The sequence below is a fragment of the Trichomycterus rosablanca genome, chromosome 13 (assembly GCF_030014385.1).
Source record: "Trichomycterus rosablanca isolate fTriRos1 chromosome 13, fTriRos1.hap1, whole genome shotgun sequence".
Classification (NCBI taxonomy): domain Eukaryota; kingdom Metazoa; phylum Chordata; class Actinopteri; order Siluriformes; family Trichomycteridae; genus Trichomycterus; species Trichomycterus rosablanca.
Genome location: NC_086000.1, coordinates 20,641,334 through 20,663,338, shown reverse-complemented (window position 1 = coordinate 20,663,338; position 22,005 = coordinate 20,641,334). Strand labels below are relative to the sequence as shown.

General features: G+C 39.0%; 1 protein-coding gene across 1 annotated transcript in view; it reads right to left on the bottom strand.

Moving 5' to 3' along the window:
• Nucleotides 1-15,458: 15,458 nt before the first annotated feature.
• Nucleotides 15,459-22,005, bottom strand: part of akap6 (A kinase (PRKA) anchor protein 6) — a 151,716-nt gene continuing 145,169 nt past the window's right edge. The window contains exons 14-15 of the mRNA XM_063007486.1: nt 21,814-21,936; nt 15,459-16,383 (exon numbers count right to left, since the gene is read on the bottom strand). Of these exons, the coding sequence (XP_062863556.1) occupies nt 16,342-16,383; nt 21,814-21,936 (165 nt within the window). The 3' untranslated portion in view covers nt 15,459-16,341. The remainder of the gene's footprint in view (nt 16,384-21,813; nt 21,937-22,005) is intronic.

Genomic DNA, 22,005 nt, shown 5'->3' with positions numbered 1-22,005 from the left:
ATACATACTGTAAGGTTTTTCTTTGGTAAATCTAATATCAATAGGCACAAAATTAAACAGTTTTTTATCACTACATTTGCATATCAATTACAATACTAATGATTTCAATTAATGATTGAGGCATTGTTTATAAAGAAATGATTAGAAAATGCCACAATGACTTCTAGGTCCTTGAACTGTCACTGTTCTAACCGTGATTGAGTGTTAACCAATAAAATATCCTGAAATGCAAATATAGACTTAATGCTCATGCGTCTTCTACTGTAGTGCTCTTGTCTTTTGTCTTTTGGTCCTGTCACAGCAAAGATATCAACATACATTTTGATGTGTTTTTATCAAATCTTTACAGCTGTATTATAGTCTCAATATGAATATGTACAATAGGAGATTTTTACACGACAGCCAGATTTATGTTTGTCAGCTGGCATATTTAAGTTATCTTGGCCAGCCAGATAACTCCTTAAATTGTTTAGGCGAGCAAAAGCAAAAAAAAAAATTAAAGATAATAAGTCTCAATGATGAAGATGCTTGTACTCACTGCACCGTGGCACAATTTACAGGAAAAACAATTTACTTTCTATCGCTTAAATGAAAAACGCTCCCTTGGATAATGAGTTGACATGATTATGTAGCAATAAAGATGTGCCAGGTGTCCCACCTGAGAGACAGTAAATGGAATACCTCTCTGTAACCATGTCTAATGAAACCACCTTAATAAACAGGGCAGAAAAGCACCTCCACTTTGCTGCTATTTTTCTCAGATGGCATCAAATAGATTGCACTGGAAGGTTTAAACTGACACTGCAGGCTCTGATACAATTAGATTAACACTTTTCTTCTGTTTACTTCCCTGGGTATTTGAGCTGGTCTGTATTGCATTTATTTGTCTGCACCTTTGTTAAACTATATGAGACAGATCCAGGGTTGTAGCCAGCCTTCCACAAGCTATAGCTAAGCTGATGGTTTACATCCCCCTGCATGAGTGCACTAGAAATTAGTATTGGGCATTGCCATTGGGAGTGCATAGCCTATTGGGTAGAATCAGTTGTGATTAGTACCCTGCTTTTGAGTTACAGATCCTTAACTTTTTTAATTCATTACTGTGTGTTTATTTATTCATTTTCAGTAACCGCTTAATCATGATTAGGCTGATGGTAGACCCGAAACCCACCTGAAAACACTGGGCACAAGGCAGGAATACAACTCAGACAGGGTGCCAATTCATCTCAGAGCACAACCTTTTCACCCATTCAAATGTCTAAATATAATTAACAACATTCAGTTCACATATTGCTATGGTTTTAACAAGGGACAAAAATAATCCGGGAAAACAAAACTGAGTGCAAACTGCATCATCCTGTCAGGGGACAAGGCTGAAGTATTTGCTACTTTAAACTGCCTCTAGGTGTAAGTTAATGAATTTATTTATTAATATGTGTGTTGAGGCTGTGCAATAGATAGCACACTGTCCTGCGTTCAGAATTTCCAGAATATTCTCTGGATCCATTGAAACATAAACTGGGATAAACTGACTCCTAAGGATGGACAAATGTATGCACACTATGTACTGGAAATCATTTAGTATTTAGCAAAGCATTTAGACTTAGTACTCCCTCAAAAATAAAACACATTTAAATAGTTCTGCTATGACAATTCTAGACTGCGCATGATTTTTTGTCTCCAAGGATTATGTTGAAGTCCTGCAGCGGGCCTCCTCATGGAGACAACGACACAGTGCCTGCCATTCTACTCCAAACCACATGTTGACAAGTCAGCTTAATGTGAAGCAGTATAAACTGTGATTGGGGTTGTCAGTCCTGCTGTTTGTCCAAACTCTTTCCATCTCATGCTCCGCGCTCATCCTCAAAGAGAAATCTCTCCCCTGCTGACTGAACAAACTGCAGACGAGACTCAAACCCACAGCGCTTCCATTTCTTTTCTTCTGTTTTCCAAGCCTCAGTCTCCCCAAATGGATGAATCCCAGCCCAATGTCAATGTTGAATGAAGTCAAGGGCATATTTAGGAGGAATTTTGAGCTGTTACCCCCAGTTGCAAGTCATTTTGCTTATCAGAACATGCCTGTGTTTAACTTTCAAAGAGTTTAAAATGAGTGTCTATTATAATATAATAGACAATCATAAGGTCATCAGTATAGTGTCTGTCTGAACAGGATAATTAAAGCTGCAACTGAGAATTACATTTCCTTTAACTTTCTCGGCCTTAAAAGATTGCTTTCCAATATGAACTTTACCATTTTTTTCTTTATATAGCTTTTAAAGTGACCTTAATTACATATTTATATGTAAGTTAGGTAATTGCAAACCAAATTTCTATCTATCTATCTATCTATCTATCTATCTATCTATCTATCTATCTATCTATCTATCTATCTATCTATCTATCTATCTATCTATCTATCTATCTATCTATCTATCTATCTATCTATCTATCTATCTATCTATCTATCAAGTCAAGTCAAGTCAAGTCAACTTTATTTATATAGCGCTTTTTACAATAGACATTGTCTCAAAGCAACTTTACAAAATCCAGGACCAACAGATACAAAAAACCCCTGTTGAGCAAGCCGAGGGCGACTGTGGCAAGGAAAAACTCCCTGAAAATTACAGGAAGAAACCTTGAGAGGAACCAGACTCAGCAGGGCCCATTCTTCTTGGGTGGCCAGGAGGATACTTTAAATAAATACACGATTTACACAGAGCATACGAACACAGAATTAAATGATCTAAAAGTTATAACTGGTAATAAATAGATAAATAATAATAGAGTTGTTCTTCGCTGTAGTCTTCAATAATGTCTGTAGTGATTTCTTGTCATTCTTGGTGCAATTACTCCAGACCAGTCACATCCGGCAGGAGCAGCATAGTTAATAGTTAATAATGTACAATGCTAGTTGAGTAAAACAGTTTTACAGAGAGTTTTAGACTCCGGCAGCCCTAATTATTACAGCATAACTAAAAGGGAGAGCGAGCAGGTAACAAGGTCATGAAGGCTTTCACAGGACATCAGCGCCCACTTTTCCTACCCAAACCGGAGTGATTGGACAAGAGAGGCAGAACGACAGCAACCCAACATCCCTGATCACCACAAGTTTCTATGACCAAGAACCCCCAAGCTCTGCGCCTTTGTCTATACTAATCAAAAGCCTGAGAAAATAAATATCTATCTATCTATCTATCTATCTATCTATCTATCTATCTATCTATCTATCTATCTATCTATCTATCTATCTATCTATCTATCTATCTATCTATCTATCTATCTATCTATCTATCTATCTATCTATCTATCTATCTATCTATCTATCTACAGGGGTTGGACAAAATAACTGAAACACCTGGTTTTAGACCACAATAATTTATTAGTATGGTGTAGGGCCTCCTTTTGCGGCCAATACAGCGTCAATTCGTCTTGGAAATGACATATACAAGTCCTGCACAGTGGTCAGAGGGATTTTAAGCCATTCTTCTTGCAGGATAGTGGCCAGGTCACTACGTGATGCTGGTGGAGGAAAACGTTTCCTGACTCGCTTCTCCAAAACACCCCAAAGTGGCTCAATAATATTTAGATCTGGTGACTGTGCAGGCCATGGGAGATGTTCAACTTCACTTTCATGTTCATCAAACCAATCTTTCACCAGTCTTGCTGTGTGTATTGGTGCATTGTCATCCTGATACACGGCACCGCCATTGGATGCACATGGTCCTCCAGAATGGTTCGGTAGTCCTTGGCAGTGACGCGCCCATCTAGCACAAGTATTGGGCCAAGGGAATGCCATGATATGGCAGCCCAAACCATCACTGATCCACCCCCATGCTTCACTCTGGGCATGCAACAGTCTGGGTGGTACGCTTCTTTGGGGTTTCTCCACACCGTAACTCTCCCGGATGTGGGGAAAACAGTAAAGGTGGACTCATCAGAGAACAATACATGTTTCACATTGTCCACAGCCCAAGATTTGCGCTCCTTGCACCATTGAAACTGACGTTTGGCATTGGCACGAGTGACCAAAGGTTTGGCTATAGCAGTCCGGCCGTGTATATTGACCCTGTGGAGCTCCCGACGGACAGTTCTGGTGCAAACAGGAGAGTTGAGGTGCACATTTAATTCTGCCGTGATTTGGGCAGCCGTGGTTTTATGTTTTTTGGATACAATCCGGGTTAGCACCCGAACATCCCTTTCAGACAGCTTCCTCTTGCGTCCACAGTTAATCCTGTTGGATGTGGTTTGTCCTTCTTGGTGGTATGCTGACATTACCCTGGATACCGTGGCTCTTGATACATCACAAAGACTTGCTGTCTTGGTCACAGATGCGCCAGCAACACGTGCACCAACAATTTGTCCTCTTTTGAACTCTGGTATGTCACCCATAATGTTGTGTGCATTGCAATATTTTGAGCAAAACTGTGCTCTTACCCTGCTAATTGAACCTTCACACTATCTATCTATCTATCTATCAGCCATAACATTAAAACCACCTCCTTGTTTCCACACTCACTCATTATCAGCTCCACTTACCATATAGAAGCACTTTGTAGTTTTTCAATTACTGACTGTAGTCCATCTGTTTCTCTGCATGCTTTGATAGCCCCCTTTTATGCTGTTCTTCAATGGTCAGGACTCTCCAGGACCACTACAGAGTAGGTATTATTTGGGTGGTGGATCATTCTCAGCACTGCAGTGACACTGACATGGTGGTGGTGTGTTAGTGTGTGTTGTGCTGGTATGAGTGGATAAGACACAGCAGTGCTGTTTTACACACATCACTGTCACTGCTGGACTGAGAATAGTCCACCAACCAAAAATAATCAGCCAACAGCACCCCGTGGGCAGCGTCCTGTGACCACTGATGAAGGTCTAGAAGATGACCAACACTGACAAACAGCAGCAATAGATGAGCGATCGTCTCTGACTTTACATCTACAAGGTGGACCAACTAGGTAGGAGTGTCTAATTGAGTGGACAGTGAGTGGACACTGATCCACTCATACCAGCACAATGCACACTAACACACCACCACCATGTCAGTGTCACTGCAGTGTTGAGAATGATCCACCACCTAAATAATACCTGCTCTGTGGGGGTTCTGTGGGGGTCCTGACCATTGAAGAACAGGGTGAAAGCAGGCTAAAAAAGTATGTATATACTAGTATGTACATATACAGGGGTTGGACAAAATAACTGAAACACCTGGTTTTAGACCACAATAATTTATTAGTATGGTGTAGGGCCTCCTTTTGCGGCCAATACAGCGTCAATTCGTCTTGGAAATGACATATACAAGTCCTGCACAGTGGTCAGAGGGATTTTAAGCCATTCTTCTTGCAGGATAGTGGCCAGGTCACTACGTGATGCTGGTGGAGGAAAACGTTTCCTGACTCGCTTCTCCAAAACACCCCAAAGTGGCTCAATAATATTTAGATCTGGTGACTGTGCAGGCCATGGGAGATGTTCAACTTCACTTTCATGTTCATCAAAGCAATCTTTCACCAGTCTTGCTGTGTGTATTGGTGCATTGTCATCCTGATACACGGCACCGCCATTGGATGCACATGGTTCTCCAGAATGGTTCGGTAGTCCTTGGCAGTGACGCGCCCATCTAGCACAAGTATTGGGCCAAGGGAATGCCATGATATGGCAGCCCAAACCATCACTGATCCACCCCCATGCTTCACTCTGGGCATGCAACAGTCTGGGTGGTACGCTTCTTTGGGGCTTCTCCACACCGTAACTCTCCCGGATGTGGGGAAAACAGTAAAGGTGGACTCATCAGAGAACAATACATGTTTCACATTGTCCACAGCCCAAGATTTGCGCTCCTTGCACCATTGAAACCGATGTTTGGCATTGGCACGAGTGACCAAAGGTTTGGCTATAGCAGCCAGGCCGTGTATATTGACCCTGTGGAGCTCCCGACGGACAGTTCTGGTGGAAACAGGAGAGTTGAGGTGCACATTTAATTCTGCCGTGATTTGGGCAGCCGTGGTTTTATGTTTTTTGGATACAATCCGGGTTAGCACCCGAACATCCCTTTCAGACAGCTTCCTCTTGCGTCCACAGTTAATCCTGTTGGATGTGGTTTGTCCTTCTTGGTGGTATGCTGACATTACCCTGGATACTGTGGCTCTTGATACATCACAAAGGCTTGCTGTCTTGGTCACAGATGCGCCAGCAAGACGTGCACCAACAATTTGTCCTCTTTTGAACTCTGGTATGTCACCCATAATGTTGTGTGCATTGCAATATTTTGAGCAAAACTGTGCTCTTACCCTGCTAATTGAACCTTCACACTCTGCTCTTACTGGTGCAATGTGCAATTAATGAAGATTGGCCACCAGACTGGTCCAATTTAGCCATGAAACCTCCCACACTAAAATGACAGGTGTTTCAGTTATTTTGTCCAACCCCTGTATATATACAGTATATATGTGTATGTGTGTGTGTGTTTGTGTGTGTGTGTGTGTGTGTGTGTGTATATATATATATATATATATATATATATATATATATATATATATATATATATATATATATATATATACAGTATATATAGAAAACTTAGAAAAAAAAAACAGGTTGATTTATTTAGGCTGTAAAAACTGTTAACAGTGATATAAAAACATCTCAATCTTTGGATACCTTGTTGTTTTCTAAAAATTGCTTTCATATAATGGCTGTTTAATGTCATAATCAGCACATAAATTCTTATTCATTACTGATTGCATTATTCATATTGTCCCCTTTGATGGTTAATGCAAATGTTAGGAGGATTTAATCATTTTTGTTCATTGGACAGTACAGATAAAATTTGTAAGACATTTCTTTCCTTGCTGATTGAATGGGCAGGTCTCATTTGAAAAAAAAAACCCCACAAAAGCCAAAGCATATTTAAAGTAGGTCTATTATTTTAAAACTGTAATTCCTTTTGAAAGATTGCTCCTTGATGTTTGTAGAGGAGCATCAAAGTTCACAGATGATAAATTAACTGCTGGGAAAGATTACAGTCACTGCAAACTTTCAGCGTGGAAATGATTGATTGGGAGGTCCGGAGAAAAACGACATCATGTTTTTTATTTATCCTGGATGATAAGCTCGCCATGCCCTTCTACACTGCTCTGCTATTTCAAATCGGATTGTTTCTCACTGTGCTTTGATGACATGTCTGGAATCCTATCACCTAACCCTCAAATTACAGGAACAGTCTCAGTGCATTTTTTAGTGTTTTAATGGGGCCAGCACCTCTGTCATTTGCTACTCTCTCCCAATCTCTCTTTCTACGCCTGTTACTGCTCAAATCTGCATAATATAATAATTTAACACCCAGGCTGTACCTACATACCAATCTTTATACATATTTTATATTACCTGATGATGAGATACAAAGTAGAAGTAGGGTTTGGGCCCAGAACTGAAGCTCTCTGGGAAGTCAATTGTCTGAGCTAGATAACAGAGATGCTACTATATGAAGAGCAATGCGCACAAAAGGTTTTTTTTTTTATGTTAAATGAGTTACTACAATTAAAGTATGTATTTTAAACCATATGAATAATTTACAGAATTATTTAAAGTACTAAATTCCTTAGAACGTTTACTTCAAAAAAAAAAAAAGTACTAAATAATGGAAACATTTCTACATTTTTTGATTAAATTTTTTGGCATTTTGGCACCAAGGTTTTTTTGGGGGGGTCTGGCTTCCTCCCACCTTTATAAAAAAGCATGCAGTCTGTCATGTTAGCCCACCACCACTTAGATCCAGGTGTGAATCTAAGTGCTGCTATCAGCTGGCCTGGTGTCTACACAGACATAACTGGCTATGTCTTGGGGGTGGGAGTTTAGCCAAAGCATTGCGTTGAATTGGTGCCCTGTCCAGGGTATTCCAGCCTTGCACTTGCCGTGACCCTGATCAGAATTAAGCATCTGATTAAAAAGAAAAAAGGAAATTTTTATAATTTAAAACAAATATAGGACTGACATGGGATCCTGCAATTATCCAACATAAGCAACATAAATGTGCTTTTGAAAATGAAATATTAACGGTAATATACACTACCAGTACAACAATGGTCACATTGACATTAAAATGGAAGAAGATTGCCTGGTCTGATAAATCCTGATTTCTACTAAACCGTGTGCACAACCGGACACATTTGCATCATTTACATGTACAGTATAATAGAGGATGCATTGTAGGATGATCCACCTTGCACTGTAAAGCAGTTAAGAGCTTTACAGGTAACACCTTCGAACCATTACCAAGGGTTTTGACAGCATATCAATGTGTCATATCAGTGTACTACTATACACAACTGGTGAAGTGAATGCTGCACAGCAGTATTCATCCTGGAATCTGTAGTAAATTTTTACCTTTGTTAATGGTCTGTGAGTGTTTGATATGTTCTCCCCACATCTACATTGGCTTCATCTGGGTAATCCTGATATATCTCCATTTCCACCAGATTTAAAAGGAGAACTGTGTAAATGAGTATAAATGTGAGTTGGTGTTGCCATACAATGGACTGGTCCAGTGTTTTAGTCCGGTACCAGACTCACCACAATCTTGGTGGAGGATAAAGTGGTTACTAAAAGTAAATGAATAACATTTCTAAGTTTAAGACAATATTCTGGCTGATACTTTTTGTTGTTGTTATAGTATCTGAATCCATTCCATGTAACATCATGTCTTTCATTGCGTCATTGTAATTTTGATAAGTAAAAGCTGGCAGCGTGATGACATGCTGTCATGTAATGCCTGATATATAGACATCTGCACTAGTGACATGCTACATCTGAGATTCTGTTTTTACATCATACCTTCTCTCACTGACTGACACCTTGCAGCACTATAATAAGACATGCAGCATGCATGGTCACTCTGAGAGAGTAGCAAGAGAACCAATAGTGCCTAGAACTACAAACAGAAAAAATACCAACTTAAAAATATTTTTAAATTAAAAAGCTAACAGGTTTAAGTGCATTAAGTATATTAAGTATTTTAGTCTTTCAATAATTAAATATTATCCAATATACAAACACCATTTCCAGAAAAGTTGAGATATTTTGTAAAATGCAATAAAAAGAAAAATTCGCGATTTGTTAATTCTCTTCACTCTTTATTTAACTGACAAAAGTACAAGGAAAAGATTTCAAATGTCAAATTAATTGTCTCTAACACTTAAAAAAGATGGGGCAGGAGCAAAATAATAGTGAAAACTTGACAGAATATTGAAATGACAGGGTTTTTTTTTACAATAAGCAGGTGAGACAATCATGATTGGGTGTACAAGGATGATCCACCCAAGGTTCCATCAGTGCAAGCAATAATAGTCAATCAGTTCAAAAACTAATTTTTTAAGGTAAGAATGCAAATAATTTAGGTCTTACACCATCTACCATACATAATATTGTTGAAAGATTTAGGAAATCCAGAGAAATGTCACTTAACACAGATTTTCTTACATTACGCTGATGTTGCTATCCATATTGCCATTACTGTAAAATTCCTCAGAATTATTAAAAAGGCACTTTTTGGCCGCTCAGGTGGTGCAGCGCTAAAATACGCTAGCACATCGCATCGAATCTCAGCTCCATGAACAAATTGGGGGGAAAAAATCTGAGAAAAAAAGAAAAAAAGTCACTTTTTGTTTTCCCTCTGTATTCATAAATATACCAGTAGGTGGATTGGCTGCTTTAAATTGTCCATGGTTATAACAAGTGGATGGGTGTGTACATGATGCCTGCAATATTTTTTTTATATTTTTTTTGTCTATACAGATGGTGTTCCTGCTTTGTCCTCTGTAAATGCATTTTAGGGAACATGAAAGTTTGACATTTGAATTTCAATTTTATGTCCTTTTACCCATCAGAGATATTTATGTGGAAAAATTCTTCACACGTGTCTTTGTTGTCCTGTAACGTCGTATGATCTTTTCAACAAAGACAATTTGCCATATTTGCTTAGCAAGTCACTAAATCAGCATTCTGACTGCTTGTAATTACAAAGCCATCATGCTTCGATACGCATGACCTTTACTACCTTTAAAGTCATTTCCATTTCATACCAAAAATTTCTGTTAATTGTTCATTTGAAGATAATGTAGGATTCAATTTCCATCCTAATTTATCAGCACCATCAGTCAATGCAAAAATCTTTTTTGAATGTTAAAGTGATTTTACTCTCCGACAACACGGATCCAGTCAGGTTTTTAGAACAAATAGAGACACTTGCTGTAGAACTAGACAGTTTCATTACAGTAATGATTTTCCTTTTTTTGTGTGTTTTTTATACTATACAGTGGGGGAAATAAGTATTTGATCCCCTGCTGATTTTGTAAGTTTACCCCCTTACAAAGACTTGAACAGTCTATAATTTTTATGGAAGGTTTATTTTAACAGAGAGAGACAGAATATCAACAAAAAATCCAGGAAAAAAACATTAAATAAAAGTTATAAATTAATTTGTATTTAATTAAGGGAAATAAGTATTTGATCCCCTACCAACCAACAAGAATTCTGACCCCCACAGACCGGTTATGTGCACATGAGGCACACAAATCAGTCCTGTCCCTGTATAAAAGACTCCTGTCACAGAATCAGTTTCTTCCGTTCAAATCTCTCGACCACCATGGGCAAGACCAAAGAGCTATCAAAGGACGTCAGGGACAAGATTGTAGACCTGCACCAGGCTGGAATGGGCTACAAGACCATCAGCAAGAAGCTTGGTGAGAAAGAGACCACTGTTGGTGCGATAATTCGAAAATGGAAGAAATACAAGATCACAGTCAATCACCCTCACTCTGGAGCTCCATGCAAGATCTCACCTGGTGGGGTGAGAATGATTCTGAGAAAGGTGAGGTCAGTCCAGAATTACACGGGAGGAGCTTATCAATGATCTCAAGGGAGCTGGGAGCACAGTCACCAAGAAAACCATTAGTAACACACTTCGCCGTAATGGATTGAGATCATGCAGTGCCCGCAAAGTCCCTTTGCTCGAGAAGGCTCATGTACAGGCCCGTCTGAAGTTTGCCAATGAACACCTGAATGATTCAGAGAAAGCTTGGGAGAATGTGATATGGTCAGATGAGACCAAAATTGAGCTCTTTGGCATCAACTCCACTCGCCGTGTTTGGAGGCAAAGAAATGCCCGGTGGGGATGGTGTTCTTGGGGTCATATCCAGCATTTCTCTGCTCCTTGAGATCATTGACAAGCTCCTCCCGTGTAATTCTGGACTGACCTCACCTTTCTCAGAATCATTCTTACCCCACCAGGTGAGATCTTGCATGGAGCTCCAGAGTGAAGGTGATTGACTGTGATCTTGTATTTCTTCCATTTTTGAATTATCGCACCAACAGTGGTCTCTTTCTCACCAAGCTTCTTGCTGATGGTCTTGTAGCCCATTCCAGCCTTGTGCAGGTCTACAATCTTGTCCCTGATGTCCTTTGATAGCTCTTTGGTCTTGCCCATGGTGGTCGAGAGATTTGAACGCAAGAAACTGATTCTGTGACAGGAGTCTTTTATACAGGGACAGGACTAATTTGTGTGCCTCATGTGCACATAACCGGTCTGTGGGGGTCAGAATTCTTGTTGGTTGGTAGGGGATCAAATACTTATTTCCCTTAATTAAATAAAAATTAATTTATAACTTTTATTTAATGTTTTTTTTCTGGATTTTTTGTTGATATTCTGTCTCTCTCTGTTAAAATAAACCTTCCATAAAAATTATAGACTGTTCAAGTCTTTGTAAGGGGGTAAACTTACAAAATCAGCAGGGGATCAAATACTTATTTCCCCCACTGTATATACTATATAGTATATGGCCACATGTTTGTGGACACCAGTCCAGATTGTCAGGCATCACATTTTAAAACCATGGGCATAAATATGAAATTGCAGCTCTAACAGCCTCTACTCTTTTAAAAAACGTTTCCACTTGATTTTGGAGTGTGTCTGTTAAAATCTGTGCCCATTCAGTGAAAATAGCACTTGTGAGGATGTCAGGCACTGGTGTTATACGAGAAAGCCTGGCTTGTAATCAACAGTCACGTCATTCCAGAATTGTTTGGTGTGGTTAGGGTCAAGGCTTTGTGTAGGCCAGTGGAGAACCTTTACACCAAATTTTATAAACCATGTCTAAATGGATCTCACAGTGAACAGGGGGCACAGTCATGATGGACATGAAAAGGCCCTCCCCAAACTGCTGGCACACATTTGACAGCATATAATTTATTTTATGCAATTGGTAGTGTATATTTGTTAGCTAATGCTATGGCGGAAACCTCTGAACTTAACAATTACCACAAGAGTCCACATCCTTTTGTCCAAATAGTTTAACCATTCATTCATTAATTCATTGTCTGTTTTTACACAGCTTTATCCTGGTCAGGGTTGTGGTGGGTGCAATTCACTGGGCAACAGGTAGGGAACATCCAGGACAGGTCGCCAGTCCATCACAGTGCAAAATCTTTCTCACACACGCGCACACGCGCACACGCGCACACGCACACACGCACACACGCACACAGAAAGGACCTGGACCTCTCAACCTGGGAATCGAACCCAGGACCTTCTTGCTGTAAGACGACAGTGCTACCCATTGAGCCATCGTACCACCCTCATCCTAATTGTGTACTATTTAAATGACTGTGTCTATATTGTATAAACACTATGTCAAGTTGTACCTTATTTTCTGTTCTTCTATCTCCTGTAAAATCTCATCTAAAAAAAAAAAAAAAAAAAAACACAACAAAAGCAATAAGACAGTGGTGTGATATGTCATTATTCAAAAATACTAGGATTTATTACCCACCTGCCATTATGCCACCAGTGATATTGCAAACTCATAAGAGGCAGTCAGCTCCATTACTTACCCTCCCAAAAATGGTTTTCTGTTAAACAAGCAAACAAACACATTCTAAACTGCCTTTTTATTCCATATTTTCAAAATTAATTTTAAATGTGTGCTTTCATTTCTACTGTCTGATTTAGTCCTGCTGCAAGCACACACTCATCATCAACAAACAGGCATCTGGTGCAGCAGCTGATGGGCGATTACAGCGGATAGCTTATCAGGCTCGGCTCAGCAATCAGGAGAGCACTTGATTGGCAGCTGAAAAGTTCCAAGGTTGTGACGCTACTGTATAGCATATCTTGAAGGGCCCATTGCACAGTCTGTGGAATCATCAACACTTCCTGTAAACAGCACATTAGCCATGGAAATAACTATGTGATGCTTGGAGGTATAATTTTGAGGGAACATCGGGTGTTAAGATGATCGGTTTGATATAGTAAAGGTACATTTCTATTGGTTTGATACATCGAAAGAAGGTTGATTTAAATTGACAATCACAATTGCAATAACATACACAGATGAGTTCTACTTGTTTTATTGTTATTTAACAGTTTGTAACAGCCATAAAACAGCTGACAGTTAGTACATTGATAGGCGTGATTGAGATTGCAAAGCAACTTAAATCAACTATCAAAATTCCAAAACTGTAGGTGCTCTAATTGCATGTACTGTACATCACAAGTACTATAAATTGATTTATTTCTGTGAACCTTTATATCCAAGATGTTTTATGTCAGAAACAGACAGTCACAAAACAACAATTCTTAATTTAACTTTGCTGAATTTCATACCAGGGCTAGTTTTCTTCAAGCTTTGGTCAAAAACATAGACCAATGTTTTTGGAGAAAGAACACAAAAGCTGGGCCCCTAAACAAATTTATGAAGATAGCCAAAGGAGGCCTTTAATTTACAATGTTTTCTGCCAACTGTTCAGTACAGCTGCGGGTAAAGGTACAGACACCATCAGGTGGAAATCATTAGTTCCAGTTATTACTTTGTTCATATTAGAGCCAACAAATATATGGCAGTTTTGCAGGACCAGGTGAACCTTATTGTGCAAAAACCCTTTAATGATGAGGTTCCAAAATTTCAGAGCTTTAATTCCTTGTTAATTTATGCATCAGTAGTTTAATGAACACAAGGATATGGTCAAACACATACCATAGTCTTCTCTTCTTCTTCTTCCTCGGCCTTTGTCCCGTTCGGTTGTGGGGTCGGCTCTCGGCGGATCATGATCCGCATTGATTTGGCACAATTTTTACACCGGATGCCCTTCCTGACACAACCCTCCCTATTTTATCTGGGCTTGGGACCGGCACTACAATGCACTGGTTTGTGCATCTAGCGGCTAGGTATCTATAGGACAATTCAGTGTCTCCAATTAGCCTAGCTGCATGTTTTTGGACTGTGGGAGGAAACCGGAGCACCCGGAGGAAACCCACATGGACACGGGGAGAACATTCAAACTCCGCACAGAAAGGACCCGTACCGCCCCACCTGGGGATCGAACCCAGGACCTTCTTGCTGTGAGGCGACAGTGCTACCCACTAAGCCACCGCGCCGCCGTACCATAGTCTTCTCAATCACCAGAGTTATTTACTGAACCTTTATGACCACCAACCACAAACCAGAACTTCATTGGCAGCATTCAAGAAGTTTATATACTTAGGTGAAAAGGAAAAAGACTAGAAGGGAAATTAGTATTGGGTGTTGAGTCACCTGAACAACTTTGATGTGATATCTAACACAAGTATCTAGATCTGGAGGAATAGAACACAATTCTTTCAAAAGACTGAGGGCAGTTAGTAGTGGACAGCGCTATCTAACATGCTGGTCAAAGGTGTCCTATAGGTGTTCAATTAGAATGGGATTTAGTCTCTGTAAAAGGCCAAGCATATAATTTTTACATTCATCAAACCATTCAGTGACCCTTTGTGCCCTGGGGAAGGGGACATTGGCATTCAAAAAGATCTGTAAAACCCTGTATTGATTTGCAGTAATTATTCCCTCTAAGGGGACAAGTGGAGCCAAACTATGGCAGCACTAATGATAACGGTCGAGCATTCTGGTCTGTGTCGTTATCTTGGTTTACACCACACTTGCTTATTTGTAGAGAATGTTGAAGGATGACTCATCTGACCATATTGCCTTTTACAACATTGTAGTGTCTGTTTCAGTCATTAATTGACTCAAATTAAATTCTTAATAAAACTGACTGTTGTTTCTCTTCCTATCCACTAAATGCACTGTTGATTGTACATGCACAATCATTATATCAGTATATATTAATACAAAGGGAAGAAATCCTTTATTATAAGATAATTTTACTAGAGGAGATTTCTAGCCAGGTGTTCTGGAAACCTATGTATTTGTGTTGGTATTGCAGGGGGTTCAGAAGTCTGGGAATGTTTTAAAAAAGAACCCCAAAACAATTAAAAAACAAACAAAAAAACAATTTATTATGTAAAAATGTCTGTTTCCGTCATCAATGTAGGTTTCCTAAATTGGTCACCAATCTTTATTATTTTCTGTATCCCCTGTATGTACACCAGTAAAGCAATACATTTCAGACAGTTTTGAATAAATGATGTTTATTTCTGAAGAGTTTTATGTCAGTCATGCATTGTAGCTTGGTAAGGCTTATAATTATCAACATCACAGAACACAGAGTTGTACATTACCACAAAGCATTTATACTGTCATTGTACACCAACATTTGAACGTACAGTATGCATATATACAGATGCCCATTCATTAGCCTTAACCTTGCTTGTAGGTAAACGTTCTTACTAATTACTGAACAGTGAAAAGCAGTGTATTAACAAAAGTTATAAGAAATGTTTGCAAGGCACAAAACTCTTTAAAGTTTAAAACATGTTTGTGTTGTCTTTCCAAGTTCTAAGAATTAAAATAAATAAACATAAAACTGTATATAACATTCCATCAACTGGTGGAATATCCATGCCACACAACCACACATCTCTGTTGGGTTGCATAGATAGCTCTAATTTCAACACTCATTTATATTTTAACAGTCTCTGGTCCAGGCTTTTTACCTGCAAGAGCATCTTACACAAACAACTAGAGCTGAATAAAGCTGAGGTGCTTTCCTGGTCGGCTGTAAGGAATACCATTATTATGTTGACCTCTGCAATGTGCTGCAGCTTCTAGTAGATGCAATACTTAACAATAAAGAGATGATACAGATGATTTAGTCCTCGTTGTAGATATAATGAAAGCTACTTTGTCTATGTGATTGTGTGTCTCAGGCTGTTTAGTGGAAGCACAACAAAGTAGCTTAGTTCTAAATCCAGTAGGAGCAGTGAGTAGACAGAATTGGGGTCATTTTGAAGTCTTTGGAGCACTAAATCTGTACATGAAGATGCCAGAATATTGCAGTACCATGTAAGAGGTCCATGCACCAGAATGAGAAGATCCCACTCGCAGAGTAATGATGCAGAAACATAAGGGTTTAGGGTTAGGGCTTACTCGCAGGGATAGCAGGACGTCCCGAAAGTCTCTACATGAAAACACACAAAAGATTATGTTTAAATTCTAATGGGAATGACATGTTAAAATGTTTATTTACCTTTACATACTATTGTATTATGTTGCATTTAGGTGAATGCATGCTTAAAGCATCTCAAAATGCCCAAAAATGTTAGATGGAGCAATCATCCAATCATATACCTGAAAATAAGTATTTAAAAGGTTATTTTTTTCTGCTGGTAGTTTTTCTGTGGCAAACTGTTCCAGATCTCAAAGTGCTCTTTCTACAAACATTCAACAGAATTTAGGTCAGAAATCATGGAAAGCCACTACAGAATAGTCAAATGGTGTCTTCTTTTCCATTCTTGTGTGCTTTCTTAGGTGTGTTTTGGGTCATTATCCTACTGCAAACCCCATAATCCGTGACTGAAGCACAGCATTCTCCTTGAAAATGTCTTGATAGTCATTTTACTTTATTGTGTCGTGCACTATTTAATCTGCCCAGTGCCTGAGCCAGCAAAGCACCCCCAAAACATCACTGATCCAACTTTATGTTTCACAGTAGGCATGGTATTTTAAAGCTACATTATTTCTCCTGTAAACTGTAAAGTTAGTGTTACTACTTTTGTTTAATCTGTCCGAATTCTCTCACTTGGACTGTAGTTTATCAATCTGACCTCTTTGTGATTTGGTTGTAAGGTCTCATAACATGAAACCCATTTTTATTCAGACACTGACAGATAGTCCAACTTGAAATTGTTATACACTTCTGAGAGTAAATGATTGATGAAATGAGAATTTTAACACTTCTAAAAGCAAATGAGGGTTTATTTTAATAAAATGCAAGAGTACCAATATATCTGGCCACATCTGTATCTAAACCAAGCAGATATTGTGATAATTTTAGAGGATTAATGAAAGGAAACCTATTAACTCAAAATAAAATTTTAATAAAACTGACTTATTTATCTTCCTATTCACTAGGCACTGTTAATTGCACAATGCACAATCATTATTTTTTAATATGAAGGGAAGAAATGCTTTCTAGCTAGGCCTTCTGGAAACCCATATGTATGTGTTGGCATTGCAGGGGCTTTAGAAATCTGGGAATATTCTTAAAAAAAGAAAAAACCCAAAAACAAAAAGTTTAATATGTAAAATGTAACCTCTTTTTACATTATATGTGATACATTCTAAAATATTCTTGCCTATTTATTACAACATTTTTACTTAATCATTTTAAGGTTTATGTTAGATCGTTTGATGGGTTCAGGAATCAAAAAAGGTTGGGATCCCCTGGTCTAATATATGGTAGCAAAATAATTCAATAGATACTAAGACAGTTAGGATCATTGATTTCCGACAGCAGTTGTGCACCCGAGTGTGTATAATAGCCACAGGGCCGATAAGAATGAATCTGCTCATGCTAGGAAACTGATCATGTGTCTTCTGTCTTTTTACCCTGGGCATTCATGAAACCTGAAGCATGGCTAAAAAATTACTTTAGTTGACCTTTTCTTGTTCTTCACATTGTTGTTGTGTTATTTGCTTTTGTTCTAGGCTCACCCTGCCCTGTTTGAGTGTGTAACCTTGGTGTTAAAGAGGGTGTTGAATACAAGGTTAGGAAGGTTGATTGCTCTGAGCAGTTCTGCACTCCACAGAGGAATGGTCTGCAAGGTACTACATTAGTGAGTAGTGTATAGTTTTTTAAGGGATATACAGTGTATCACAAAAGTGAGTACACCCCTCACATTTCTGCAGATATTTAAGTATATCTTTTCATGGGACAACACTGACAAAATGACACATTGACACAATGAAATGTAGTCTGTGTGCAGCTTATATAACAGTGTAAATTTATTCTTCCCTCAAAATAACTCAATATACAGCCATTAATGTCTAAACCACCGGCAACAAAAGTGAGTACACCCCTTAGTGAAAGTTCATGAAGTGTCAATATTTTGTGTGGCCACCATTATTTCCCAGAACTGCCTTAACTCTCCTGGGCATGGAGTTTACCAGAGCTTCACAGGTTGCCACTGGAATGCTTTTCCACTTCTCCATGACAAAATCACGGAGATGGCGGATATTCGAGACTTTGCGCTCCTCCACCTTCCGCTTGAGGATGCCCCAAAGATGTTCTATTGGGTTTAGGTCTGGAGACATGCTTGGCCAGTCCATCACCTTTACCTCAGCCTCTTCAATAAAGCAGTGGTCGTCTTAGAGGTGTGTTTGGGGTCAATATCATGCTGGAACACTGCCCTGCGACCCAGTTTCCGGAGGGAGGGGATCATGCTCTGCTTCAGTATTTCACAGTACATATTGGAGTTCATGTGTCCCTCAATGAAATGTAACTCCCCAACACCTGCTGCACTCATGCAGCCCCAGATCATGGCATTCCCACCACCATGCTTGACTGTAGGCATGACACACTTATCTTTGTACTCCTCACCTGATTGCCGCCACACATGCTTGAGACCATCTGAACCAAACAAATTAATCTTGGTCTCATCAGACCATAGGACATGGTTCCAGTAATACATGTCCTTTGTTGACATGTCGTCAGCAAACTGTTTGCGGGCTTTCTTGTGTAGAGACTTCAGAAGAGGCTTCCTTCTGGGGTGACAGCCATGCAGACCAATTTGATGTAGTGTGCGGCGTATGGTCTGAGCACTGACAGGCTGACCCCCCACCTTTTCAATCTCTGCAGCAATGCTGACAGCACTCCTGCGCCTATCTTTCAAAGACAGCAGTTGGATGTGATGCTGAGCACGTGCACTCAGCTTCTTTGGACGACCAACGCGAGGTCTGTTCTGAGTGGACCCTGCTCTTTTAAAATGCTGGATGATCTTGGCCACTGTGCTGCAGCTCAGTTTCAGGGTGTTGGCAATCTTCTTGTAGCCTTGGCCATCTTCATGTAGCGCAACAATTCGTCTTTTAAGATCCTCAGAGAGTTCTTTGCCATGAGGTGCCATGTTGGAACTTTCAGTGACCAGTATGAGAGAGTGTGAGAGCTGTACTACTAAATTGAACACACCTGCTCCCTATGCACACCTGAGACCTAGTAACACTAACGAGTCGCATGACATTTTGGAGGGAAAATGACAAGCAGTGCTCAATTTGGACATTTAGGGGTGTAGTCTCTTAGGGGTGTACTCACTTTTGTTGCCGGTGGTTTAGACATTAATGGCTGTATATTGAGTTATTTTGAGGGAAGAATACATTTACACTGTTATATAAGCTGCACACAGACTACTTTTCATTGTGTCAAAGTGTCATTTTGTCAGTGTTGTCCCATGAAAAGATATACTTAAATATCTGCAGAAATGTGAGGGGTGTACTCACTTTTGTGATACACTGTATAAGCCATGCTGATTTTCCTCTGATGTGCAGTCTCTGAGCCTTACTGCAGTGATTTCATTTTGATTAAAATACATTATTGCCAGGGAACACTAAATGGCATGGTGATAAGTATGATGACAGTTCAAAGGCTAATTTTACTAGATTGATCCCACTTGCCAGCTTTTCTTATTTATTTAATAAGCTGCTGATTGGCATTGGCCATTCCAGTTTTCTTGTAATTCACGAACTGTTGTCTATCTTTGAGCTATCAAATCCTGCTGCATTATTTTGCTTAAACAAAAAATAAGGGAAATGCTTAAAGCACAATGTAAAAATTAATACTGTGGGTTTGTGTTAGGCCATAATCACAATATATATTTATTTAAATATGTTGGGGGAAAGGGGGCATGTCCCTCTCAATATTCAGTTATGCTCATAATGTCCCCTCAATATACTGACGTAAAAATTCTAAATAAACATATTGCAATCATTATCTTTGTGTAATGCTGGAATCTGTCAGTGTTCCCATAAGTCGATGACATGGTAGAAATGCTTTAGAATGGCAGAAACCCCCCTGGTAGATTTGGTCCCCCTCAATGTTCATTTCATGGCTATGGTCTTGTTTATTACACCATATTAAACAATTTAGAAACACTTATTGTAAAATTGATGGATGATGGATTAAGCTCAAAAAAGAAAGGCTAAGAGGCAAAAAGACCTCCATTGTAGCAGTGTTTACAATGATGTATTTTAGCTGTGGCGAACGACATTTAATAATACATTTCATGGTTGCCAGCTTTGTAGATGTAATTAAACTTTCTGAAATTAAATTAGGGGCAAATCAAATCTTCTCCTTGTTAAGTTCAGTTTGATATCAATGTAGTTGCTCGCCAACATATTAAAATAGTTTTTAGCAAGCTAAAAAGAGTGAATAGCAGAACAGTAAATGTATACACTCTCCATTCCAACTTTTCGACTGAAAACCATGTTGCTTGTTTTTTTTATTATATAAGTATGTCTGAAATGTCATTAATCTCTCATTGACCGGTACTAAAATAATTGCTTTCTCAGGTTTAGAGCTACTATTTATAACCTAAAGCACAAAACAGTTTATTAGTGAATGGCATGAATTTGTGGGTTATGGTAAAATTCAATTTTAAATTTAACCATATTTATTTAACCAAATTAAAATTCATTTTTGACATGCATATTCAGAAATTTAGAAATTAGTTTTTAGAGGGTAAAATTCTTGTTTAGCTAAAATTGAAATAAAAGGGACCTCTAACTGCATTGGTGGCAGTGTTTTAGCTACCTGAACTCCCACCCCTAAAATTTATGTTTTTAAAAATGAAAAAGAGGCAGTGACCAGAATAAATCCAGGCTAGATGCACATTTTAAAGTTGACTTTGATCCTAATATCAATAGGTGACGCAAAACTGGTTGATTCCATTGCATGAATGCTATTTTCTTGTGTGCAAATTAGCTAGTGTGAACATTATTACTATGATTACTTTATCACTATTAATAACAAAGTGATGTGTTTAATTTTCTAAGCTTTAAATTTATATATTTATTACAAAAAATTTACCTGCACGTTTTAAATCATAAATCAAATCTGTCTGAACAAGATCCTCTATACCCTATGTTTATGTTCTCCATGTAGCTAAGGTATCAAGCCTGCTAGTTTTCTGTCTATAGATGTAATGACTGCTTTTCAGATCAATTTCCTGGTAAGGTTGCTATCACACAGAAACTACGGTGGTCTATAATTTAAAGCATACCGTGGTCCAGAGTCAGACAATGCATTTGTGTCATCGGAATAAGCCTGTGGGGTCGATGTAGAGAGCATTCACAGAGATGCAGGGTGAGAAGAAAATACATTCTCATTACTGATTGTGCAAAAGCACACTAATGACAAATAGGAAGGTGCTTAGTTGCAGTATGGAATGATGTGGAAAATTGGGTGCTTGCTATGCGCTACAAGATGTTGAAAGACCCATCAGCCATTTTTTAGAGGTACGACAGAAAACGCCTGCAGGGAAAAAGTGTGCATCTGTGTGTGTGTGTGTGTGTGTGTGTGTGTGTGTACTTGTGCTGATGCATGACCTACACTACAAACCTTGGCCTGAGGTTTGCTACTTGCTCCACTCTTCACTGCAGATGAACTGTCTGAATGGCGAGTGCTAAACAAAACCCTGCGGCCTGTCTCTGCCAGTCCACTGCCACTCGCTGACCTTGGCAGCTGAAAGAGAAAGAAATGGTTACATCAGTGTGATGATGGGGAGATTCGTAGTGGTCTTATAGTTCTTGT